Below are 15,509 nucleotides of genomic sequence, written 5' to 3'. Positions count from 1 at the left end.
AAGCAGATGTGGCTAGGACAGGGCTCTGGGCATCAGGCACAGGCCCATTCCAGTTCCCTCTCCCTGTCTCTGCTCTGTCTCCTTCCTCCTCACTGTCCCTCTGCAGGACTCAGAGCTCAGGACAGCATGGGAACCACTAATGGCCAGAAGGAGTGTTGTCAGCTGGGAGCCACCAATCTGTGCTGTGAGGAAAGGCTGTGGGTGTGCTGTGGAGCCCGTAGTGGCTCAGCTACAGTGGAGGGCACTCCCCGAAGTACTCTGGGATGATTCTTTTGGTGCTCTAGAGCCAGACTGTGAATTGGCATCAGCCACATCAGATCCCACAGCCTTAACCCTTGAATCCTCTTCCTTAGGCCTTTGTTCTTAGATTGGGGGTGGGGGAGAAGTCTTTGTGGTGTTTCCCTAATGCCTGAGCCTGAGAACACTCTCAAGGACAGTAAATGCGGATTTTCTGTCACTACAGTCTGTCAGCAACATCCTCCCTCCAGTCTTTTTTGATATGTGACATTCTCAGTAGTGGGAGACGATATTTTATTATTGTTTTGATTTACATTTTGATACAATGTGACAAAGAACACATTTTTTCTAAGTGTGCTCATTTGCTATATGTTGTCTTGAGGCCAATGTCTATTAATTTTCTTCCCTATTTTGATAGGTATCATTTGTTGTTGTTGTAGTTGAGCTTTGTGAGTTCTTTATCATCTGGTCCTATACCTAGGGATCCCACCTGGTGGGCTCTGGAGATTATATGGAGTATGAATATCAAACCTGGGTCTTTGGACTAAAGTGATAGTAAAGAAGGTTTTAAAAGAGAACTTGAACAAGAACTTTTTAGAAAAAATATGTTACAAAATGAAGCCCTCATGAATTGTTCTCTTCAGGCATACTCTTATCTGGAAATCTAAACAAAGAAATAATTAAACTTTTGAATGAAAAGTTAAACTGAGGCCCAATCCCCTCCTCCATCTTCTGAGGAGGACACCTCCAAAGCTCCTGAACCTCTGCGTGGCAAATAAGACTTCAGTCCTACCTTCCATACTGGGACAGAGAGATACGTGACTCCTGGAATGTTGCATCTCATCAGCTGATCACTATTTGGTCCTGAGTGGTGTCATTTGGTCAGAGAAAACCTTACAGAAGGTGTTTTTGAAAACATACCTATTTGGTTTTTAAAATAGCTGAAAACAAAACTCTTTTGAAAACAAAAGGTTCAGACCTATTTCTCTGGTGTATGCTTCCTAATAAAAACTTTCAACAATCTTGACAACAAGAACTATCATGGAAATGGAAAATTATTTCAGGATTGGTTCTGCTAGTTCAGTGTGCAAATATCAACTTTGTACTATTTTTATTATTGAAGCACTGTCAAAACCCAGTTTTCCTCTGGATCTTGTCTCTATGTGAAGCATCTCACTCGAAGTCAGTTGTGAGGTTTCCCTCACATTTCACTGGGCAGGACCCTCTAGGTTGGTCACTGTCTGCACTTACTCTGTCATTCAGGGCTGCAGTTCAGATTATTCACCAGCATGCCAATGGTCACAGGAGTCTCTACCCTTCTCATGCTTTTGCTGATATAATTGCAGCTTTCCTTATTCCCTCCCACTGAGTTCATAGGGTACCAAACAAGCATAGAGAACCCGAACCTCCTGAGCTCTTGTCATCCTGCTCACTGGCCTGTCGGGTTGTCTTGGAACTTAAGATCTGAAAACACGGAGAGGGAAGGAGAGGAGACACGCTATGCAAAACATGCACTGCGATAACTATATCTTGCTTTATTTCACTATAGTACACACTCATTATCTTTTGTGTTACTGCCTGAATGTACATTACTTGAACACAGTTTTTATGCATTACAAATGTTAGAGATACCATTCTAGATACAGATAAATAGCCGGGAATAAAGAAGATCCAATTTCTTGGATTCACCAAGAACTTCCCATGCTGGTTTAACTAGGAGGAGACTTTCTTTTTCTAGATCACTTCAGGAAGTCCAGAGCAAAGAAAAATATGGATAAGCCTCAAAATAAGGTCTGAGAGCATGAGAAAAGGAGGCCTTTGGGAAAGTGTAGATGTGGGAACCAAGAGTAGCATTGTAGAAGGATATGATCCCAGCGTCACAGTCTAGAAAAATCCCTATAACTTCAGGCTGATTCCTCAGAGGAATGAAGGTTGGGGGAGAAGTAAGGGCCGAACAACCCTTGCTCTTTCTCTGTCTGATGGCCCAGAATCCAGACTGAGGTTTTCGTGCTATGTCAATGTCCCTTGGCACATTTTCCAGACAAACTCCTACAGCCCCCTCTGCTCCTGCTCCCATCTCCACTTCAAAGTAATGTCTTCCTGAGGTGAAACGCTCATGGCCCAGCATGCAGATTATGTCATTCCATCTTTTAGAAGTTTGAGATTCCACTAAGTTTCGTGGGTAAATTGTAGTTTTCTCTTCATTTAATCGAATCAATAACTTTTGATTACTGGTATCTGGATCAGGAGACACATTGACTGGAAAAAGAGAAAAAAGACAAAAAACTTGATTTGGATTTTTAATTTCCTTTTTTTTTTTTTTTGAAGCAAGGCCTCACCAGGCAGTGCCAGGGCTTACTACTGTGCTTAGGAGTCATTGCTGGCAGTGTACTATTTGGGATGCTTGGAACTCCGTGGTGTGCCAGGCAAGCACTCTATCATTGTATTATGTTTGAGCTACAAAAAACTTGCTTTGTATTTTTTTTTTATTTGGAAGCCATGTTCAATGATACTCAGGGCTTAGTCCTGGTCTGCATTAGAGATTACTCCAGGTGGGCTGGCAGGACCAAATTATGGGTACTCTATCTCCATCTCTGCTCCACCAGACTTGCTTTTTCTTCTTTTTTTTTTCTTTTTGGATCACAACCTATGATGCTCAGGGGTTACTCCTGGCTCTGCGCTCACAAAAGACTCCTGGCTGTGCTCGGCAAACCCGGTGAGATTCCTGAGATCGAAACTGGGTTGGCTGTGTGCAAGGCAAATAGCCTACCCGCTCTGACCCCCAGGTTTATTTTTCAAAGGAAAAAACCTTTTTTTATTTATTCATTGCAATTTATTGAGCCAAGGATAACAGCTTTGGGCATTCAATGCTTAACTCCAAACCCACCACCACTGTCAGTGTTCTTCCTAACCTGTGTTACTATTTAGAATATTTTATAAAATAAAGCTAGCCTATATTCAAACCAAAGGTCTGTTCTTATTATCTAAAAGTCATTTTGAGTTTCAGTTTGCAAAATCCGTGTAATCTCTATGTGTGTCACTAGAGACTGTTGGGGAAGACAGTGAACTAAATAATAATTTTTATTGAAAATGTCTCATTAATGGGAAGTACCTGAGAATTCCTAGTAATAGCATAACCATCATCCTTATCTTTAGCTTATAAAACCTAAGAAAAGAACCAATCAGAATTTACATGGGTTCTGTCATTTCCAAGACCCATTTTCTTCTTGAGAAATCATGGAATATTGAAACAGAAATAAGACTATTCCATCTCAAACTAGCAACTACAAATTCTGTTTCAGAAAATTTAAAAAAGACAACTAATATCATAGATTGCGATTAGAGACCTAGACTTTCCCCAGGTCACAAACATATTTATTAGTTCCATGGATATTAGAGCTTACTCTAATCTCTTATGTTAGATAACAGTATTCTATAGAAATTATCGAAATTTAATAAACCTAGGGTCAGTATACATGAAAGCTACATGATCATCCTTGACAAAAATAGGAAAATATGTGATAAACTTAAGTGTGACTTTGACTGTAAAATCAAAACTTTAATGTTAAATGTATCAATAGAATATTTTGTTTTATGTTTTTTGGGGGCCACACCTGGCAATGTTCAGGAGTGACTCCTGGCTCTAACTCAGCACTTACTTCTGATTGTACTTAGGGGACCTGGTGATCGAACTTAGGACTGGGTACAATACAAACATCAAACCAGCTGTATTATGGCTCTGAGCACTAGAACGTTAATTACTCTTGTAACCACTCAAAAAAAAAAATCAACCACTCACTGTGTTACCAAGTTAAGCACAAGGAGTTGGATTTTTTTCCAGGTAACTTAAATCCGCTCTGTGGAAATACTTCCTGTACTGGATGTTCTCAGTGTTCCTCAAATCCCTGCTTGTCTTTACCCACTTTTCCCACTTGGCTCTCTCCCTGAACGATGGACCGCTGTGAACACATCACCTGGGCTCTCTTTCCTATCTCTCTCTAGTTAGTTCGAGGGACTGGATGGAACCAGGGCAAGGAGTAAGCTATGTGCTACCCTGGCATCGAGATGGACCTGGCCAATCAACTGATTTGACCCTTGTTTCCTCTTTCTGTCTGCCCCATGACTCGGTCTGCCCCAGCTGGACGAGTGACCTGGACCCACCCCGAATACTGGCGGCTAGGGGAAGAGCCGTTGGAGCCTCTCCCTGGCCGTCCCCTGGAGATATTATACAGCTGGAAACCCTGGAGAGAGCATGAACTACCAACTAAAGGTAAGAATAGAGTTTGGTTCACCCCAACTCTAGAAAGTGAGTGGGAGAATAGGATTTTTTAGTGTGTTGGGGTGATAGTACAGTGAGTTGACATTTGCCTTGCACAGGGCCATCCTGGGTTAGATTCCTCCGTCCCTATCAGAGAGCTCAGAAAGCTACCGAGAGTATCCTTCCCACACTGCAGACCTTGAAAGCTCCCTGTGGCATATTCATATGCCAAAAACAGTAACATCATCAGAGAGATGCGGATCAAAACAACAATGAGATATCATCTCACACCACAGAGACTTGCCCACATCCAAAAAAACAAAAGCAAACATTGGCGTGGATGTGGCGAGAGAGGGACTCTCCTTCACTGCTGGTGGGAATGCCGACTGGTTCAGCCCTTTGGAAAATAGTATGGACGATTCTCAAAATATTAGAAATTGAGCTCCCATTTGACCCAGCAATACCACTCCTGGGAATATATCCCAGAGAGTCAAAAAAGTACAGTGGAAATGACATCTGCACTTGTATGTTTATTACTGCACTGTTCACAATAGCCAAAATCTGGACAAAACCCAAGTGCCTGAGAACAGATGCCTGGTTAAAAAAACTTTGGTACATCTACACAATGGAATACTATGCAGCTGTTAGAAAAGATGAAGTCATGAAATTTGTATATAAGTGGTTCTACATGGAAAGTATCATGCTAAGTGAAATGAGTCAAAAAGAAAGGAACAGACAAAGAAAGTCTGCACTAACCTGGGGAATATAAAGTAACAGAAGTAACAGAATGGGACACGAACACCCAAGAATAGTTGAGAAAAGTACCAGGAGGTCTGCTCTACGGCTTGGAAGCTGGGTGCAGATGTTTGGGGGAAAGGCAGCTCAGATAGAGAAGGGAACACCAAGTAAAGGGTGTTTGGAGAAATCCCCTTAGATGTGAGATGTGTGCTGAATGTAGACTATAGACTAAACACAATGACCAGTCAATGCCTCTTTTGCAAACCACAACATCCTAAGGATAAGAGAGAGCCAAAGGGAATTCCCTGCCATAGAAGTGGGGCAGGGTGGGGGAGATGGGTTGGGGGGCTAGGTTATTTGGTGGTGGAGAATGGGCACTAGTAGAGAGATAGGTACTCGATCATTGTATAACTGAAACCCAAGCACAAAAGTTCATAAGTCTAAAACTGTACATCATGGAGTTTCACTAATTAAAAAAAATTGAAAAAAAAAACAGTAACAAGAAGTCTAACAATGGAGACGTTACTGGTGCCCATCTTGAGCAAATTTATGAACAACAAAGGGAGAGTGCTACAGTGCTCTGCTTATTTCAACTAATTGGAAGCTGAGGAGAAGGCCCTGGGGCACTAAGCAACTGAGCAGCAGTGTGAAGTACTCATGATCCTCCCATGCTGACTGGCAGGCTCTGCATTCCTCTACTCTGTCACTTTCTTCCGTCCTCACAGCACCCTCTACCTGCCACTTGAGGCCCAGGCCAATGATGGTTGTGTACCCATTCCTGCCTTGGGTGCTGGACTATTCCTTGTTCTCTACCCTACTTCTCATCTTTAAAATAATCCCTTTATTATAAAGATTCTTTCCAACCAGTTATTATCATAAGTCTGAGTCACTAATGAGTTGGATTTCAGTTGCTATTACCTAAACGATTAGGAAACTTTCAACGTGTCAATTTGAAGAAAGTTAAAAAAAATATTAAATAGCGCCAGAGGGTTACATTAGTGAGTAAGATGCTTGTCTGGAACTGGGCTGTCACAGGTTTGATTTTGTGTACCACATATGGTTCACTGAGCACTACCAGGAGTGATCATTGAACATAAAGTCAGGGCGAAGACAAAGGCAAAGTCAGGTACCAATTCATAATTTATTTTTTTTAAACCCAAATAAATATATATATAGAAAAACTATATAAATTGCACCATATACACTATTTTCTTTGATTCTAATACAAGGTGCTTAAAGACAAATCATTGAGATATTAATTCAAACATTTTAAATATTTAGAAATAGAAGACTTTTTCAATCATATTATGAACATCTGCAAAATTGAATAACAATCATACATGCGAAAGTGCACATGGTGCTAAGGCAGAATTTGGGAAGACAGACTACCAAACAAGTTCAGGGACCCAGTCATTCCAGTCCAACTGGACCAGCTGATCAGTACAAGGCCCTAGGGTGCCATAAAGGGGAGCTTCAGCCTTGGGACTACCTAGATATTCTGAACATGAAGCATGCACTCAGCCCATTGAACTTTCTCTCTGTTCTTTAGATTAGGTTTGATTTTAGAGCATGGCATTTTTTTTGAGCATAGCGTTTTTTAAAACAAAGCTTTCTCTTTCCTAAACTTTTGGATTTTATAAGACATTACAGAAACTTAGAAAATAATGATTAAAGAGAATTATAGAAGGAGAAAGCTTAGCTTTGGGATTAGTAAAATGTGTTACTGGGTTATGATCCTTATATCACTTGCACCCTTATAATAATCACCTATTTTTATTGCATTACACTGAGAGTTAAATAAAATGTTAACAAGGGATTCTTTTTTTTTTATTTTATCAAATCACCGTTAGAGAGTTACAAGCTTTTATGTTGGGGTAACAATCACACAATGATCAAACACCCATGCATCTACCAGTGCACATAACCCACCACCAATGTCTCCCCTATACCTCCCTTTCCCACCCTCCCCCTGCCTCCATAGTAGACATTACTCCCCATAATCTCTCTCTATTTTTGGACATTATGGTTTGCAACACAGACCCTGAGAGGTTATCCTGTTTGTCCCTTTATCTACTTTCTGCACACATCTCCCATCCCGACAGATTCCTCCAGCCATCTTTTTCTTAGTGATCCCTTCTCTATTCCAGCTGCGTACTCTCCTTTGCTCATGAGGCAGGCTTCCAGCTATGGAACAATCTATCTGTCCCATGTATCTACTATTCTTAGGTGTCAGCCTCATGTTATTTTGTTTTATACTCCACAAATGAGAGCAGTCCTTCTATAGAAAGAAATTCTTAAATCAACATACCTTGATGGCGTTTTAAAATTTTTCTCACACTTAAGTGAATCTCAGAGACATTGCACACAGTATGCAGTTCCAAAGAAACATCCTCTGGTATTTCTAGATTGATAGCTGAGACCCTAGAATAAACAGCAAAAAGAAGTTTCTTCAGTGGCTCCTTCCATCCATGTCTCTATACCCATGCCCCTCCCCTGCCCACACTGTTTCCATGGGCACTCACCTGCTCAGGGTGTCTTTTATACCCTGTAGAGAAACAATGAACAAAGGTGAGTGAAGGTATATCTCACCTACATGAAGCTTGGTATGCAGAGCAGTTCTCTATAAACACTCCTACCAGGGAAGCAAGGAAAGTGATCCCATGGGTGGGAATGGACTCACACATACAAAGGTAAATTCATTCCTGTTGAGGCACATCAATGAACCCCTAACATAGACAGTGATGGATTTATAATAGGATAATTCCATCCTGAGTCGCTTGGGGATGCACATGCCTACTTGTTTATCAACCTCTGCTGATTTCCTCACTGAGGTTGTGGCGAGTTTTCCTGTCTGAAAACATAACAACCTACGGCTATTAGGAAAGTGGTCAGAAGGATGCCCAGGGTACCGCTTCCTTTCAATGATGTGATTTCCTTAGAATGAGTCCACACTGGACACTGCTAATCAAAAAGGTCTGAGTCCTGAGTCCATGCAGAGCCCCTGTGACTGAGATGCTTAGGTGTTGATAGGAGGTGCCACATGATGAAAGAACTGTCATTCTATAATCATAAACTATGATATAACCTCCAAATCTGCTAGGGCACTAAAAACATATTCAAGCATTGGTGTAGCCAATATTGAAGAGTAAGGTGCCCTGTGAATCAGACATAATGTAAAACATAACGAAAAACAGAAATGAACCAAAGATTCCATATATAACCCACAGAGAAGTGCATAGCAGTAATCAGCAATTATCACTGGTCAAGTTTCCACGTGAGGAACTTCAGAACAGTAAAGAGCTCAAGACATGTGGCCCAAGGATGGAAGAGGGTGAAGCTGAGTTGTTGGTCAGGGCCAGGGCAATAGAACAGTGAGTATGGGGATAATGGGGGGGCACCCAGAAAAATTCTGGATTGATGTGTTTGCAGACATCTCAGTTGCCTGCCTGCAATGACTACAAAAACCATACTACACCCCTAAGCTCCCAACCCTCTTCTCCCCAACACCCCCACCCCTCCCCCCACACACATAGTGCATCTGATGCAGGGATTCAGACCTAGAGCACATTTGGTGCAAGAAATAAGGAAGTAGGATTTATGGTTCCAATGTGCACAAGTGCCTAAACTCAAGGACTGAGGCCAGGAGTCATGGTGAGTCACTCAAACTGTGAAAGACAAGAGAGAGTGCTGCTGAGTATGGCAAAGTTTTGGTAGTGTCTGTTTGCAACATAGACTTAGCCCCACAGATTCCCTGTGGTAACGGTGGATGTACGTGAGCCTTAGATTTACTATCCTAACCTGCACAAAAGCAGAGCCTCATCCCTAACTTTCACAACTCATGAGACATGATAAAGAACAAGAAGCAAATCAAAATTACTGGGTGAAGACAATCGTCTAGAAAGCTCCCAAGAAACCAAGCTCATTTTCTGAGCTGAGAACTTCAAATTGAAAATTATAAGGTTGAATGAATGAAGGAAGGCAATAGAAAAGGTTTTTAACAAAGCAAGAGAGAGCATTAGTCAGGGAGAATCTTAGCTTAAATAAGTAAACTTGAAAGTTCTTTGGTCTATAGTCTACTTTCAGCATGCTTCTTCCATCCTGGAAGGATCCTCCCAACACCTTTATTTGCTGTTCCCTTCTCTATCTGAGCTCCCTTTTCTTCTAGCATGTGGTTGGCCTCCAAGCCATGGAGTAAAATTCCTGGTACTAATCTTGGCCATTTTAGGGTGTTAGTCTCCTATTTTATTACTTTATGTTCCCCAGACAAGATTGTCACCCATTGCCTCTTTTGCAAACCACCACACACAATAAGAGAGAGAGAAAACAAAAGGGAATGCCCTGCCACAGAGGCAGGGTGGGATGGGGGGATGGGGGGTAGGAAGATAAGGGAATCCGTTGTGGTGGGAAATGGGCACTGGTGGAGGGATGGATATTTGGTCATTGTATAATTGAAACCCAAGCACAAAAATTTGTAACTCTACAACTGTACCTCATGATGTCTCACTAAAAAAAAAAGTTCTTTGGAAGGGGCTGGAGTGATAGTACAGTGGGTAGGGCATTTGCCTTGCATGCAGCAAACCCAGGTTCGATTCCCAGCATCCCATATGATCCCCCTGAGCATCGCCAGGAGTAATTCCTGAGTGCAGAGCCAGGAGTAACCCCTAAGCATTGCCAGGTGTGACCCAAAAAGCAAAAAAAGAAAGTTCTTTGGGAGGTTTCAGAAATTAAGTGACAGATGTCAAAAAGCAAGTCAAATAAGAAAATAAGACTTAGAAAACCATCAATTAAGTAGAAGAAGAAAAAAGTATAAAAATTATGGAAGGGATGTCAGAGTATTGTGGGATAATTATAATAGGAACAGCAACCAAATTAAAGGAGACCTTGAGGGGGCTGATAGTACAGCAAATAGGATGTTTGCCTTGCACACCACCTACACTGGTTCGATTCCTGGCACCCCAGGAGTGATCCCTGAGAACACAGACAGAAGCAATCTCTGAATGCCATTTGTGGCGCCCCCACAAACAGCAAAAAACAAAAAAGGAGTCTTTGAGAAAAAGGAAAGTGCGAATGCGGAGCAAGTGTTTCAGGAAATTATAGTTTCTCTTACTCATCAAGACCATGTTCTCCCTTGAACACTTTGAACACATATCTCACTTGTCTCTATATATTCTTTGCTTCTGTGTTCTCTCTTAAACACATTTAACCTCTTTCTATGTTCTCATATCTTTCTAGTAAGTTTGAATAGAAAACTACCTTGCTTCCCTGAAAAAATAGAAAGAGAAAAGAAATTATAGCTGATAACTTCCTCATTCTGAGGACTGACTCCCACAACCAGATCCAATATGTTAATAGTTCTAATAGATCTAAGGAGTTCTAAGTAAAAGTAGCCCAAATAAGAGAACTCTAAGACATACTGTAATTAAAATGATAAAAGCCAAACATAGAAATAGAATCTCAAAAGCACTGAGATAACAATGAAACTTGTATAAAAGGAACTATCATAAGATTCAAATGAAATGTGTCAACTAGTAAAGTATGGTTTGACACAAGGAACAATTTGGATGAAACAAACATCCCAGTAAGAATACTCTATCATTTATGTCATCATTTAATCTTGAAAGCATCAAAGAAAACAAAACCAACGCTAAAGCAATTCATTACCATTTAACTAAATTTATTAAAACCACAAAGGGTTTATTTAAAAGGCAAAGAAACCCTCGTTGGAAATGGTAGATAATGAAAATATAAAATGAAGGAAAGCAAAGAATCAATGGCATCTACTATAAACACACAGATGCCTTGAAAGGAATAGGGAACATAGAGTAACAATAACACAGGAGACCACCAAAATTAAAAATTGAGCTCCCATAAAATCTATTTTCCGATCTGAGTATCATTTCAAAGAGCACAACTACATTAATCTACATTAATTTTTAAAGGTATTTGCGGGGCTGGAGTGATAGCACAGCAGGTAGGGTGATTGCCTTGCACGCGGCCGACCCAGGTTCGATTCCCAGCATCCCAAATGGTACCCTGAGCACCGCCAGGGATAATTCCTGAGTGCAGAGCCAGGAATAATCCCAGTGCATCGCTGGGTGTGACCCAAAAAGCAAAAAAAAAAAAAAAGGTATTTGCTTTTTGTGTGTTTATTATAGCACTATTTATACTGACCAAGAACTAGAATCATCCCAAATACCCCCAAAACACATAACGGATAAAGAAATTGTGGTACACATACAACGAGATACTACTCAGATATAAGAAAATTGAAATCCAGCAGTTCATTTATCTCAACTAGAACTACAGGGTGTCACGCTGCACACAGTGAGTTAAAAGGAAAAGGAGTCTGAACTGAGAAAGTAGGCCTTGTAAATTCTCCATATTTCTCACCATCTGCTCTTACTAGCATGGGAATAAGACATCTCCACTGTTTACTACAAGAGTTCAGGCTCACCTGCAGTAAATTCCGTGCTGAGCACTGACATTTCTTATCCAGTTCCAGGATGCCGTTATTGAGTTCCTCTATTTTGTTATCCATATAGGCTATATTATCCTGCAGTCTGCTCAACTTCTGCTCTTTTTCTTTCTCTAGTCTATGCATATAAAACTCCTCCTCCTGGTGCAGGAATGTGTGAAGATTCGTAAATTCAGAATGTATTCTTTCTTCCTCGCGCTTTATTTTCTTCTATAAGGAAGAAAAGTGGTCAGAAAGTGAATGCAGACCAAATGTTCATTAATGGATAGATTCAGATCGAACATTAGTCACACACAGAAACAGTTGAAACTTATTCAGTAGAAATAAATAAGGAACATTTCATGTATAGTGCATTATGGATGAGTCAGCTAGGCAGTTTGTAAAGCTAAGTAACTCAGAAAGAGAAGGACGATATTATAGAACTTTACTTTTATGAAATAAGTCATATTCATAGAGACAGCGAATACCAGAAAATAGGAGGAAGAAGCAATGAAGAATAGGAAGAGAGTTTTAGTTTGGATGATGAACACGTTTTGCAGGTGGATAAAGGCAATGGCTGCACAAGCATATGTACAAACACTGTCACAAAGCTGTCCACTAAAAGACATAATAATATTGATTTTTATTTTATGCTTAGACACATGCATGCATACACAAATACACACCCACAGACACAGTTTCTCAGTTAGTATGACATAGTCTGAAGAATGCTCCATGTTTCCTGCAATAGAATAATGCCTGGGAAGCAGACATTTAAAGATAGACAAACCCAGCTCCCGGAAGAGAACAGCGCAGTCTCCTGCCCTCACGCCTGGCGTGTCCTCACCAGGGCCCCTTGAAGGGGAGTGGGTTGAGTTTCCCTCCCCGTCCCGACCAGGGCTCCGGCAGTCGAAGACCTCCAGAACCAGCCACCACCATGCTGAGACCACTCTCCACACGCGTGAAGGCACTGGCAGAGGAACAAAGGCATGTGGGTCCTGGGGCTGAGATCTCCAGGCCTACTCAGATTGGGGCTGAGCATCCTCCACCCAGATCCTCCAAATTCCAGTAGGCAGGGGTCACACCCACGAACTGGCCCCCGGCACCGTGTAATCCCATCAACGGTCAAGACTCAGAGACTATAAAACCCAGCTCCCGGAACCGGAATCTTATTTTCTCATTCCTACTTTGGAAAAACTGGCAGGCTACCGAATGTAACCTGCCCACACGGCAGAGTCTGGCAAACTCCCCATGGCGTACCCAATATGCCAAATACCAGTAACAATGATGGGTCTCATTCTCCTAACCCTGAAAGAGCCTTGAATATGGCACTCTTTAAAAAATCTCAGGGCTAGGACAAAGAAGACATTACTGGGGCCTGCTCGAGGCAATCAACGAACGAAAGGATGGTCGTGATTGTGATCGTGAAAGTTTGTGTGTTTTCAAAAGGCCACCAGCACTCTATCTCTCTTGCCGCCCACGTTCAGTGGTCTAGGGTTGTTTTTCCCAACCCGGGGAGGCCGCCAGCAAGGTAGGTGAAGGAATGAGGGCCAGGCTGGTTGGTATCAATTGTAATTTATTCCAATCTTCACTCTCCTTCTACTTCTCTCTCTCAAGCCTGAGGCCCTCTCACTTCTGACTCTGCCTTCTGGAGCCAAGCCCTCTCTGAGCTTACAGTCTTAGTTTATACAGCAATCACGTAGGGTGGTGACATAAAAGTGGGTTGAACATTAACAAGTCAACAAAGAGAGGTAAGACCACTCCTCCGAGGAGATTAACTCAAGGATAAAATCTCATCTGAAGAGACTACTCCAGATTAGTAGGAGATCCGCTCAAGGGTGGGATCCCAACAGTGTGTGTTCTTCCTTAGCTAGAAATCCACTTAAATAGTTGTAGTAAATCTATTTCTAATATTCCTAGCAGTGTCATTCTGTATGAGCACACTAAAAGATATAAACTTAAGGTTTGGTCCCAAGCTCGGCAGGGTCCTACTCTCATCGTTGCTTTTGGATGACAGCATTTGTCCATAATCATGCTCTCAACTTACAGTTGAGTACCGTGGTGCTTTGGCCTGTCCCATTTCGAAGCCAGGGTAGCTCACAATTTGTCCTGGGTCCATTCAGTCCATCATTGGACCCTGCTTTTAGGGTGCTAGGAACTAAGGGCAACTGAGTCAAAAAAGCAGATGCCCAGGAGTAAATATTATTCAGAGTCAAGCAACTCCCAAGTTACAAAGCATAATTATATTACCTGGATTCCTGTGTCCGTACTGAAAGGACATTGCTTTAAGGTCAACTATGCAGAAGACGAGAAAAGCAATATTTAACTTACAATACAAGTTCAATGTCCTAAAAGGATCTGATCTTACCGAATCTGATTAAGAAAAAAGGTGATTAACTGGCTGGGCTGTAGAGCATAGAGAAGAGTCTACAGAAAAGCAGAGGAATGGGAGTAACTCGGGAGCATTATGATGGGTGTAACCCAATAAACCTAAGCTTCCTGTGGCAAGGGAGAAAGGACAAACCAATGTTATCCTACAGAAGTCGTCAGAATTAGATATGGTTCCGGGATGGAGAGATAGTGCAGCAGGTAGTGTGTTTGCCTTTCACGTGGCCAACCTGGGTCTGATTCCTCCATCCCTCTCGGAGAGTCGGCAAGGTACTGAGAGTATCTCACCTGCATGGCAAAGCCTGGAAAACTATGCATGACATATTCAATATACCAAAAACAGTAACAACAAGTCTCACAATGGAGATGTTACAGGTGCCTGCTCGAGCAAATCAATGAACAACTGAAGGACAGTGCTACCATGCTATAGCGCTTTCTGGTAAAATTTCTTCCTTACACCAAGTAGCTTATGTAGGTAGTATGATTAAAGTGCAGAATAGAGCTTGGCCAAAGTAAATGAAATTTAAAAAAATATTAAAAAATATGTATTTTTATTTTGATATAAAGTTGTGTTGCTGTGTTTCAGGTAAACTTTTGGTTCAAGAAACCCTTGAAGTTTCCTCTTGAACCTTATTGACGTTTCCAACTGAGACATCACAACTGGAATACAGATGACCACCCTGGAAAGTTCATGAGTCTCACCAAGGGAGAGGTCCAGGTGGCAGATTCTGATCATAAATACTAGAAATATCAGTCCTAGATTCAATTAACCACCCCAATGTGTAAAAATGTCTCGAAGAAAATGTTCTATAGGGCACAGATTTTATCCATTAGGGTTGGGGACTAGAATTTTAATATCCATTTTAACTTTCTCATTTCAGGAAGTGCTCCAATTTTATAAAAATAATAAATGAGTAACTTTTTTTTTTTGTGGGAGGTAGGCTTAGCTTCAAGCCATGTATTCATGAAAGGTGTTTATTTATTTGTTTCCTTTTGATTGTGACAATCTTCCCACCACTCAAGATTCCAGATATGAAAACAAAAGGCTATCTTTTGAGAGATCATATTTGAGATTCACACATAAAGAATGAGAATGGAGTTTTAAGACACCATGAAAGAAGGAAAAATGGCTTACTGGTCTGAGTAATAATATTCCAGACTAATGCACTGTATCAATGTATTCCTGAATAAATCTGTTTCCATTCATAGGGAGTCTGGTTATTTACTGAACTAGAGACCCATACACTGTAGTTGTCTTTTGTTTGTTCTTGTGGTAGTTCCAGTTCTCCACATTAACAGCCTTATTACTGTTAATGTGGAGAACTGGAGTTCATTACATCTCATGAGATGAATCTCTTTCTAAGTGTCCACAAATAGTTGATCTCTGAAGCTGGAAAGATTGAGTGTCAGATGCTGCATTGTGGTAAATGCATC

At 41.3% G+C, this 15,509-nt stretch overlaps 1 protein-coding gene across 1 annotated transcript in view; it reads right to left on the bottom strand.

Annotated features, from left to right (window-relative positions):
• Positions 1 to 1,772: 1,772 nt before the first annotated feature.
• The window catches only part of LOC130040476 (E3 ubiquitin-protein ligase TRIM38-like), a 37,117-nt gene continuing 23,380 nt past the window's right edge, over positions 1,773 to 15,509 (bottom strand). The window contains exons 4-7 of the mRNA XM_056132586.1: positions 11,688 to 11,918; positions 7,756 to 7,778; positions 7,542 to 7,654; positions 1,773 to 2,496 (exon numbers count right to left, since the gene is read on the bottom strand). Coding sequence (XP_055988561.1) covers positions 1,982 to 2,496; positions 7,542 to 7,654; positions 7,756 to 7,778; positions 11,688 to 11,918 — 882 coding nt within the window. The 3' untranslated portion in view covers positions 1,773 to 1,981. The remainder of the gene's footprint in view (positions 2,497 to 7,541; positions 7,655 to 7,755; positions 7,779 to 11,687; positions 11,919 to 15,509) is intronic.

The sequence above is a fragment of the Sorex fumeus genome, unplaced genomic scaffold (genome assembly GCF_029834395.1).
Source record: "Sorex fumeus unplaced genomic scaffold, SorFum_2.1 ptg000094l, whole genome shotgun sequence".
Lineage (NCBI taxonomy): Eukaryota > Metazoa > Chordata > Mammalia > Eulipotyphla > Soricidae > Sorex > Sorex fumeus.
Note: the sequence above shows the minus strand (reverse complement) of the source record. Positions and strands in the feature narration are given on the sequence as shown.